The sequence below is a fragment of the Pagrus major genome, chromosome 16 (assembly GCF_040436345.1).
Source record: "Pagrus major chromosome 16, Pma_NU_1.0".
Taxonomy (NCBI): Eukaryota; Metazoa; Chordata; class Actinopteri; order Spariformes; family Sparidae; genus Pagrus; species Pagrus major.
The window spans coordinates 20354404-20365561 of NC_133230.1; the positions used below are offsets into that span (position 1 = coordinate 20354404).

Genomic DNA, 11158 nt, shown 5'->3' on the forward strand with positions numbered 1-11158 from the left:
CACAGTGACTGAGTCGCTCCGTGCCGCCAGAGCCTCGTCCCACTCGTCAGTCCTCATTCTCCTCGACTTATCCGCTGCGTTTGACACAGTCAACCACTAAATTCTCTTCTCCACTCTGGCCAAACTTGGCATCGCTGACTCTGCTCTAACCTTGTTAACATCATACCTGACAAATCGCACCTTTCAGGTCACATGGAATGGCTCCTTGTCTAAACCCTGCTTTCTGGAAACAGGTGTCCCTCAAGGCTCAGTACTAGGACCACTTCTGTTTTCACTATACACTAGATCACTAGGTTCTGCAATCACATCACATGGATTCCCTTACCACTGTTATGCTGACAACACCCAACTGTTCCTCTCTTTTCCCCCATCCTCCAATACCCACGTTGCAACACGCATCTCGGAATGTCTGGCAGACATCTCCTCTTGGACAACTGTGCATCATCTCAAGCTCAACCTTAGTAAAACTGAACTCCTCTTCATCCCGGGAAAGACTGCCCTCGCATGGACCTGTCAGTCACTGTCAAGGACGTCACAGTATTGCCTTCATTGACTGCGAGGAACCTGGGTGGAATCCTCGACGACGGACTGTCCTGCACCCCCAACATCACCATGTGGCCCGATCCTGCAGATTTGCCCTCTACAACATCCGCAGGATCCGGTCTTTCCTCACAAAGGACGCAACGCAACTCCTGGTCCAAATGCTGGTCATCTCCCGCCTGGACTACTGCAACTCACTCTTGGCTGGACTCCCAGCCTCTGCGACTAAACCATTGCAACGTATCCAGAATGCTGCAGTGCGCCTCGTTTTCAATCTACCCAAATTCTCCTCTGGAGGTCACGGAGGAGGAGGAGGGTTTCCTGTTGCGGCCCGCATCTGATTCAATGCACCCATCTACCTCCAAACACTGGTCAGACCACACGCCCCAGCGAGAGCACTTCGCTCTACTACATCAGCTGGCCGGCTGGTACCGCCATCGCTAAGAGCAAACAAAGGCCACTCAGCGAAGTCGCGACTCTTCTCTGCTCTGGCGCCTCAGTGGTGGAACGAACTCCCGACCAATGTCAGGACAGCAGTCACTCGCCATCTTCCGCAAAAGACTCAAGACTCACTTGTTCAGACTTCACCTTGACCCCGCATAGCATGACTCCCTCCCATGAACCAGTTAAATAAGAGATCCTCAGGATTCAGCACATCATCTCAGTATTGTCAGTAGTCTTTGAACTTATTGATGTTGATCCCATATTAGATTTTCTTTTTCAGATCTCTTGTCTACATTGTTTGAATACATACCATATTAACTTAACAGAACAGTCGAAGTTAGTTTTGACTCTTTACAAGGATAGCACATGTTGAAGGTGCACTATGTAGTTTTGGGTAAGACATTTTTATTAGAAGATTTTTTTTAATGCCAAAACAAACTAAATAATAGTGCACCTATGATATCAACAAATAGAAACAGCTTTGGTATATTGTAGCACACATGATAAATTTTGACTGTACACGCATAACGAAATATAGCTGTTAAGTTTTATTTATGTCTTTTACACAAAGCATGAAGCAACAGTGTGACTGAGAGAAGGAGGGTTTGTACAACTGTTACATCGCCACAATATTTTGTTAACCAGTGAAAAAAATAAAGCAGATTTTTAAATGTTGTAAACACACTGTATAAAAAAAAAAATCACTTAAGGCACAGCATGGTCATATTTGCACTTATTTTGGTTTCAATAGCCTGCTAGTAAGGCACTGTATTAAACGTTTTACTGCCTGAAAATACTGCCAGCGTGATACTGTTGACATCCGACAGTTACCATAGCTATGTCAAAAGGTTTTACACACACATAAACTGTATATATATATATTTGTTATAACACACAATAAACAAAACCGACAGACCTCAAACAAATAAAAAGAAAAGTTACACATTTGCTTTCCCAAATGATGTAAAATTCGGTAAAACATTTCATAAAGTACCAAAGACAGTTAAAATTGTTTTTAAAAAAAGCATTAAGAAAACAATAAAAGTATAGCTGTGAGGTCAGCTATATTATAAATGCTTTAAAGACCACATTTTCCACTTTCAAAGAAAACTGTTCAAGTGTTCATACATGTCACAAAGATGATAGACCAACATGCACCAACAAGAATGCAAGAGTCAAAGAAGGCAATAAGAAAAGGTAACCAGAAGTTGTTGTTAAAAAAAAATGAATCAGTAGTTCTGTTTCACACAAACGCTTTTATCTCAATAAAACATGCAAATTTAAAAAATATATATTTGCATGAACATTAGAATATGTTTGTAATAGCTAACATGTCTGATAAATATGGAAAAACTGTTTTATAGGCTATTCTGTATGAGGCACTTTTAAGGATATCAAATGAAACGAAAATAATACAAATAAAGTGACACATAAGAAAGTTAAGTTTTCACATTGGAGGCCAGCGCTAACAAGAGTCACGATCGATCTGGACAACATATTGGCTGCCCACCTCTAAACCACCAAGAGGAGGAAACCTTAGGATGTGTTAGCAAACGGTCTACTATTTGCATTAGCTGGTCTTACCTGTTATGTGATAAATACTAATATCTGAGGCACTAACGACTCAAGCCTCAATGGTGACATCACTTTAAGTCAACAATAATACTACCAAAATATGGATTTAACATTCACATTGCAGCGTAACACTCTGATCGCTATGACGATTGTCCCTCGCAGGTGACAAGGTCCGATGCTTCATGTTGAATCCAGCCAACATTTCAGTCTGTGGAGAAACTAGCTAGATCACTGCACACGTGTGCATATGACAGTGTGCAAGGTGTCATACAGTATTACAGATGCAATAAATGTAAATGTAATCATGCAACTTGGTGCTCTGTCAAACATGTATACTGTAATGTAACCATTATGAATGGGTGCGCAAGGCTGCACCCTCTAACAAGGCCTCCACACCCCATCTAACCAGCTTGTTCAATTCAATATGTGCTAAACAGTTTTGACACTTCTCCCATGATCTGCAGGCTAAGTCTCACACGCTTGCCCCTGCAGATCGGCCCCCGTGCTTTGTGAATCCGCCTCCTCTTCCTCCTTCCTCCCTGGGCATACGATCTGAGCGATGGTTCCCATTATTGTCGCATCCTGCTTCCCGTAGCGTTGAACGACCGATCGCTGCCCAGAGCCTCTCGTTCTCCTTCTTCTGCTCATCGACCTGGAGACGGCAGGAATACACGCTGTTACTCACGTACAAGGATTGAACTCAGCACTGAAGCAGGCGGGCAGGCAGCTTTTGGGATAAATGTCTCACCTGCTTCTCGAGCATCTGGATCCTCATCTCTTGATGAGCGACCGTCTCTTGCAGCTGCAAAATAAGCCCTTTGTCAAATACTGTGGCAATGAGATGTACTTATAAAATGATGATTGAGTGTGCAGACTTACCTGTGTGACCTCGCTACTTGCTTTGCAGCATGCTCCTGAGGGTCCTTTTTTGAAGACGTCAGACTCCTCCTGTCCATTGACTCTACCACAGCTCATTCGTTTAGTCTGTGGAAATTTGAGAGAGGACGTGGTGGGTGTATTTCACAGTATGAACAGCTGTATGTCTATTTTTTTTATTTGTAGATCAGTGCAAAAGACAGCAATTTTGGCATTACCGATAGGCCTGGCTTACTGCTGACTGCTGCTGCCGCGGCCTTTAGCTCTTTCAGCTCCTCATAAGGTAGCGTGACGCTCTCGGAGATAGAAGAGAGCTGGTCAGGAGTGGGCAGCTCTGAGCCTTCTGGTAAAGGGATAAACTCAGCATCCTCAAGCTCCTGTCAGATGAAAACCTCCCTGAATTAGAACTGAATTTGTGAGATCACAAAATATTGTTATATATATACATATACACAGATAACAAACCTTTCTAAGCCAGAAAGGGCAGGAGCTGTCCCCAGTCTGACTTGTCGCTGACATCATCGGGGTCTCCAGGAAGCACTCCTCTGAATTATCCTCCATTGTACCCCCAAGACCCCTGTCACGACACTCCGTCTCTGTACCAGGTTCTATGTCCAGATCCACTGTGGATGTAGATGCCTCCTGGCCCAGGCCTATAAATACACACACACAAACAATGTAGACTTGTACGTGTAAATGTACACTCCATACACAATTCAGTGACGAAAGAAAAGTATTCACCACTGCCAATTGATAGTCCACTGCTGTTAGAGCGAATAGTCTTGGAGTTGAGCACTTTCTCTGCAAAGAAGAAAACATCATTGTCAGCTGGCTGCTTGCATCAGTACACTGTCTACCTGCCTAATGTCTGGTTGTGATTACTAACCCATTATGATAATGGTGTGCCAGCCACGGCAAGAGAGGTCCGGTACATGGTGGAGGGAACCAAAGATGGGCCTTGGCATGGCGGGGCATACCTCTGAACCAAATCCTTTATCAGCAGGCATCCCAAGTCGCCCGTTTCCTGCATTTCCCCATGCAAAGATGTGATTGTCTGAAAGAAACAAAAGCAGATGATGGCATATCCTCAGGACCAAATGCCTGGGGCGGTGGCTTTTAAAAAGAAATCAAACGGCTACATTGACAGAAAATCCAAAAAATATACATATCATTGCCACCGATGCACATGTTCTCACCCTCAGTGGCTGCAATGGTAAAGCCGTCTCCACAAGACAGTTTGGTCACTATCTTCCCTCCGAAGGGTCCAACCAGGACTTGAACACCCTGGTGTTTCTTAAAGTCCTTCACGCCCAGCTGTCCGTACTTGTTGCAACCGAAGGTGATCAGACGACCGCGTCCTGCAAAGCCAGGAACCACATGAAATAATTTCATTGAAACAGGGACAATTTTTTGCACTTACAAGAGAAATGCCAGGCTCTTTTTTTGCCGTACCGTCAATTGCAGCTGTGTGGGTCTTCCCTGGAGCTATGGCGTGGATCTTGAACCGCGACAGCTGCTTTGCCAAGGTCAGTGTGGTGATGTACGGGATCCCCTGGTAAGCCTGATGTTGTGTACAGAAAAAAAGCCCATAAACCTAGCGGCATCACCCACAGTCTTGATAATAACCGTCCTTTGAATACAAGCCAATACCTCTCCAGGGTGGTTTTTGAGACCAGAGATTCCCTGGTTCAGCCCAAGCTTATTAAACTCATTGTTTCCACATGCTAGGACTTTTCCAGCTTCTGTCAAAAAGAAGGTTCCATCACTGCCACATGTCACTGTAGAGATGGTGGCGCCTTTAGGGATCTCCACCTGGAAAAACCAGAACACAGAAAGTACTTTTGAAATAAACAGCTGCAAATACAACCATTTATATCATATTTTGTATCTTACTAGGTCTTGACAGACAGTCACAGATATGCCACAACAGGAAGCAAAATCTTACTTGCATCGGAGAAGAGAAGTCATCCTCACATTCCAGGCCGAGACGCCCTGCAGCGGGAAAATAAAGCAATTTTGACTGGGAACACTTAGTATGACTGTATATTAAAAGGGCCACTATCTCCACCTGCTGGCTAGTGTTATAACAGCAAAAACACAGTGGCCGAAGCTTCATGACATCAGGTCAAAACAACAGTAAATACAGCAAACCTATGTACCATACTCTCCGCAGCCCCAGGAGTAGATGTCCCCACTCTGAGTCAGGACCACCACATGGTTGTCTCCACACGACACCTGACGAACAGGCCGCTCCTCGAAAAACTCCAAAAGCACCGGCTCCAAAATCTCCATGCCGAGCTCACCCTCCACTCCGATGCAGCCATAATAGTCTGACCCAAACATGTACATCTGGTCCTCATCTGCAAAAATGGCAACAGCAGAAGGTTTAAAAGTGTGTTTTTTTTCTCCACATGTTCCAGGAGGCTTTCCTCACTCACCAGTGATGCACGCTGTGAAGTCAGCTCCGCACGCCACCTGTCGGATGGCCTTCCCCTGTAGCTTCTCCACCTTCTTTGGCTGCCGGTACGAGGACTGGTCTCCGTGCCCCAGCTGGCCCACCATCTTGGCTCCGCCTTGGACGTTCTGAAGAGAAGGTTTGGAAAGTTCTTTGCAGTGAAGCACAAGAAAGACTGGATCCAGTATATCTCTCCAAGAGGAACGGATCGATACTCACAGCCCAAGTATACAGCTCCTTTTCCACTGTCACCACTGCAAAGTGACTCTCGCCTGCACACACGTGTTGGGCACTGCTGCCTCCTTTAAACATGTCCATTTTCTGGGGGGTGAACTTCCCTCCACCCCAGAAGTACACCTCTCTTGAGCGTGTGGTCACCACAGCAACAGGAGTGTCAGTCACTGTACTCAGCCTACGGTGCAACCACAACAACAAATCATACGTACATACTGCTAAACCTTACAATCTTTAAAATGGAAACTATGAAAACTAGTCTAAACAACTTACTTTGGTCTTTTCATTGCTGAATTCAGCAGCGCAACTCGCTCTTCAAGCTCCCTAACAGAGAATTAGGGAGTTTTTCAGTGGGTGTTTTGATTTCATAGCATCCAGCATAATCTAAAATAGTTTCTCATTATGAAATAAAGAGAACAATCATTTTCTTTTCAACCAACTTACTGCCTGTAGCAGGAGATGATCGGCTGGGCCAGAATCTGCTCGGTTGTGGGTCTGTTCGCAGGATCCTGCGAAACAAAAAGATCACAAGATGTGATGCTGCTTAGCACGCAGTATTATCTCTGGCATCAATCCATTTGTTTCATGACAATCTGAAACAATACTGCTCTCACTCACTTGATCAAGGCACTCATACACCAGTTTGATCAGTGCAGACGAATAAACATCCGAGTTCACTTCCATAGTCCAGTTGCCCTGGACTATTTTCACACAGAGGTTCAGAGGGTTCTTATGGACACAAACAGCAAAACAAATTAATTCTGGTGAGAAAAATAAATTATATTTTCTGATTAAAGGTGCAGTAAGATTCTCATTCCCAGGTCGTCTAATACCGACGCTTTGGGCTAACTCAACGTGTCCTCATGAGACAATCAATCCTGGATTCTTTCTCCAGAATCACTCTTGCACCTTTAATGCTTATAATGACAACTATTTCTAGGAAGTTGACAAAACCTACCGTTGCATCAAATGTTCTTGTCAGAGTTAAGACTTCAAAAATGACACAACCCATGGCCCAGATGTCTGATTTGAAGTTGTACTTTGATCCCTGGCACAATTCTGGTGACATGTAATATGGTGTTCCCACACACTGGATTGACAGAGGAAGCAATAGTGCAAAAAAGAAGATTAGTAAAACATGAATCTCAAGCTCATGCTAAAGGAGCTATTACATAAAACTGTGCAGTGCTATAGCTTAAATAAGGAGTATCTGCAAAGTAAACCACTGTAAGCAAACACCCTCAGCCTCATATAATCCGTGGTCGCCTCTACAGTCTCCAACCCTAACAACAACAGTAGCATCCAGGGTGACGACAAAATATGAACAAAGTGTGTTTTCATCTCACTGTTTTGTCATCCTGTGCATGTGATGAGCTAGCCTACAGCTACACCTCGGCTACAACATGGTGAGTCAAAATCGAAGAAACAATTCTATTCACTAAATTTATGTTGAGTGAGCTTTTAAATAATTACGTAACATCTCAAAAAAAGAGCATGCACACACCCGACACCTACATTACGACTATGCTATTAAGAGTCAGTCAAGTGAGGGGGTATAACCACTGTGTAAGACTCAATATTTACTTAATCATAGCCTGTCTGGTTAAAGATGCCAAAGGGAAGGCAATCACAACTTACAGTTTCTGCCATTGAAAACTCAGAGTCAAGCTTCTTTGCGAGGCCATAGTCGCCGAGCTTGATGAGGTCAGTCTTGGTCAGAAAAATGTTCAGAGTTTTGATATCTCTGCAAGAAAAAAATGAATGGTTTGATTACCCAGAAGAAAATCATTGTTAGACACAAAATTTAAAAAAAGTCAAGTGAGCTGCCTGACGCCTATAATAAGGGCTGAACATCTCACCTGTGTAAGATCCCAGCCTTGTGGATGTGGGACACCGCTGAGGCAATCTGGTACAGGTACCATATGACCACCTAAAGGAACATATCAAAGGTAAAGATACAACAGAGAATAGCCTGTTTGGTATAAAGTTATCGCCCCGCAGTGTTGCAGCCGTACCTCCTCGCTGAAAAGTTTCCCCTTCTGTTGATTGATTTTGTCGTACAGATTTCCTCCTGCGATGAGAAGCCCGTTTAGCATTCTGTCACACATGAACAGCATTCAAACTGATCTCAAACACACCTCCAGAGTGCTGCCTTACCATTGCAATACTCCAACTCAATGAACAGGGAGTTTTTATCCATGAAGTGATTGAAGTAGGCTATGATATTATTGTGCTCCAGCATGGAGAGGATGCTTATTTCGTTCATGACATCTCTGCGCTCCTTTTCGGAGAGCGAGTTCAGGTCCACCTCCTTCCATACCACCAGAGAGTTGTCCTAGGGGAAGCCAGAGGGGACATCTCATTAAATAATGCAATGACAGCCACAAATTCATGTCCAGATGTGTCCCTCCAGAGTAGACGGACAAGGAAATGTCATTGGTACTGCAGAAAGTAATGCAGGACAAAGAAGCAAGGCATGGGGAAGTGATTTATCATGTTCTCACTCAAGAATTTCACACAGGGGTATTGAAACATAGGAACAATGAGCAGTTCAGTCAGACACACAGATCCTGCACAGTAAATCATAATAATCCACTTAGAAAAACAAGTTGTAGCACAAGACATGTCTGCTATAATTAGTATGTGTTTACAGTTCATGTCCAAGGAACGATCGTGAGCACCTGAGACATGTTTTCTTTCTCTTGCTCTTCTGCTGTTACAATGATGCCTCCATTTAAAGGAACAACTCAAGTTTTAATGAAGGCAACTGACTGTTGCATGGCCCCAGTGTGTGATCCGTGTGCTGAGACAGGCTCCCAACTTACCTCTGTTCTTCTGTACAGAGTTGCTTCACCAAACGCCCCCCTCCCGAGGATCCGGATAGGAATGTAATGCAACTTCTCCTCTTCGCCATTAAATGTGCTCGACGCTGATCGCTCACTGACCACAGACCCGCCGCCCAAATCTGAATTTAGCGAGTCGAAATGTCTCTCATAGTCCTCCAGTGACATTTCTGTTTTGAGACTTGGTAGCCAGTGGCAGTGATGGAAATAACCCGAACAGGCCTTACGACAACTCTTTCTGAAAGACTCTACTACAAAACCGCACACACGTCCAACATGTTACCCGCGTCGGCCAACAAACAGGGCTGTCAAAGTATTAGTGCTACTTGATGCCTCAGAGCCACGCCAAGTAAACAATGTTAGAAAGATACAACGGAGCGATATACGTGCAACTATACTGGTCTCGCCAGTGTCAAGCACGACACAACAAAAATGAACAAGTTCAGCCAACTTTAGGAAGTTTCAGAATAAAAGTTCTCCCCTCGAGCGCGTTGTGGTGTGCTTTTACGATGAAGGCCAGCACAGCGCATTTCCGGTAATGGCGCACGTCCCGGCTGCGTGTGTTGAGCTTGACTTGGCCCAAACCCGGAAACTGTCCAATTTAACTGTCTCCTTTATTCCTTATTCAATAAATTCTTTATCGAACAAATTGATCATTGCAAACGATTTGACAGTTTAAAAGTGTTATATACTGTCAAAATCGTTGCAGAAGACATTAAAAAATGGACTTTTTGCTGGTAATCTTGCATTTATGTTCTGTATAGAATTTGGCCAGTATAATCAATATATTTATAATATATGCCCTTTCCTCAAAACCAAGGAATATTCTTCATAAAGTTACTCCAATATGTAACGACATAAGGCTTTGTGACAAGCTCATTCTCAAGAAAAAGAATAAACCTATCATTAGTGATCAGATCAGAATAATCAATTAGATCAAAGACCCATCTTATGACTGGAGATGATGTATATATGTAAGTTTTGGCTTACTGTTTCATATGCAAGCACCCTTACTCGTGTCTGTAAACTGAACTGTTAGATGAAGGTTTTAAAAAGTTCGAGATGATACAATTCACAACAAAATAACTGAGCAAGTAGCAGCAATGACAGACAAAAGGAAAATTACAGACAGCAATAAATAGGGAATTAAGGTATGTAGATATTAATTAAGTTACAGGGCTTTGTAATTCTGCAACATTTCACAATTTTTTGTGTAGTATTATCTCTTTAGATATGCAGCAAATACAGGAATGTTTAAGAAAGACCTCTCATATTTGTTCTCCCTTCTGCTGATTAAAGACTGTTGTTTATAGACACTGAGCGCCATCTTTTGGGCTTTTAGTGAAACTACATTAATAACCCTATCATCTCAGTACCTGTTAAATATATGTATTAAATGCATTTGCATGGAAGACAATTTCTGCCAGTTAAAGGGGTTAAAAAAAAAGATGAATACTAAGCTTGATGAAAAAAACTGAAATTATGTGATTAAAAAAAATCTAAATTATGAGGTACAAAAGTCAACATTTATCTTTCAATTGCAAGAGTGTCTCTGGCTTGTTAGGTAGAGCGGAGAGTGGCAGTGGTTGTGTGGTATAAATGGGTTGGTGTTTTTCTTGCAGTTGGTGAGAGATGAATCATCTTCAAGATATTCCAGTAAGTCCAGTTGCCGTCATATAATACTTAGATATACCATGACCTGGATGACTGCCCAGTGGCAGCCCTTCTGCAGTCTGTCTGCTCTACCTAATGAACCCAAGGACACTCTTGCAGCGAAGAGTGACCCCGACAGGAGCAGCAGAAGACAGAGAGGCCGTAGAGGTCAGACATTACCAGAGATACTGTTTGAGTTGGAGCCAAGCAAAGAAAACACTACCAATGAAGCCAACCAATCAAAGATGGAGTAGGGCGGGTCTTGTGAGAACTCAGGTGGGATCCATAATAACATGGGATAGAGAGAGTTGTCTGGTTAACAAGGAGTACGCATTTTTGTCATTTTGCAAGTGGGTCAGCCATCTATGTCAAACTGGAGCGACCATCGTTAAACAGAGCAGGTGGTCTACAATGCCACATATCAGCCACTTGTAATACTGTCCCTCCCTAGATGGCTTAACACCCATTTGCACCTGGAGTCAGATGACCCCAATGACTTACATGTGATCTCAACGACTTTGAAAGAGTTAACTACACC

General features: G+C 43.4%; 1 protein-coding gene across 1 annotated transcript; it reads right to left on the reverse strand.

Annotated features, from left to right (window-relative positions):
• Positions 1-1517: 1517 nt before the first annotated feature.
• Positions 1518-9350, reverse strand: nek9 (NIMA related kinase 9). The gene is made up of 23 exons (XM_073483823.1): positions 8950-9350; positions 8282-8459; positions 8140-8195; positions 7984-8054; positions 7763-7868; positions 7083-7214; positions 6743-6853; positions 6569-6633; positions 6398-6448; positions 6110-6302; positions 5874-6018; positions 5595-5795; positions 5381-5427; positions 5086-5247; positions 4888-4996; positions 4632-4793; positions 4322-4489; positions 4177-4236; positions 3901-4088; positions 3654-3812; positions 3439-3543; positions 3308-3361; positions 1518-3211 (listed from the first exon to the last, which is right to left on the reverse strand). Exons 1-23 carry the CDS (start codon positions 9133-9135, stop codon positions 3032-3034), a joined length of 2889 nt encoding a protein of 962 aa, XP_073339924.1. The 5' UTR covers positions 9136-9350; the 3' UTR covers positions 1518-3031.
• Between the last annotated feature and the right edge of the window lie 1808 nt (positions 9351-11158).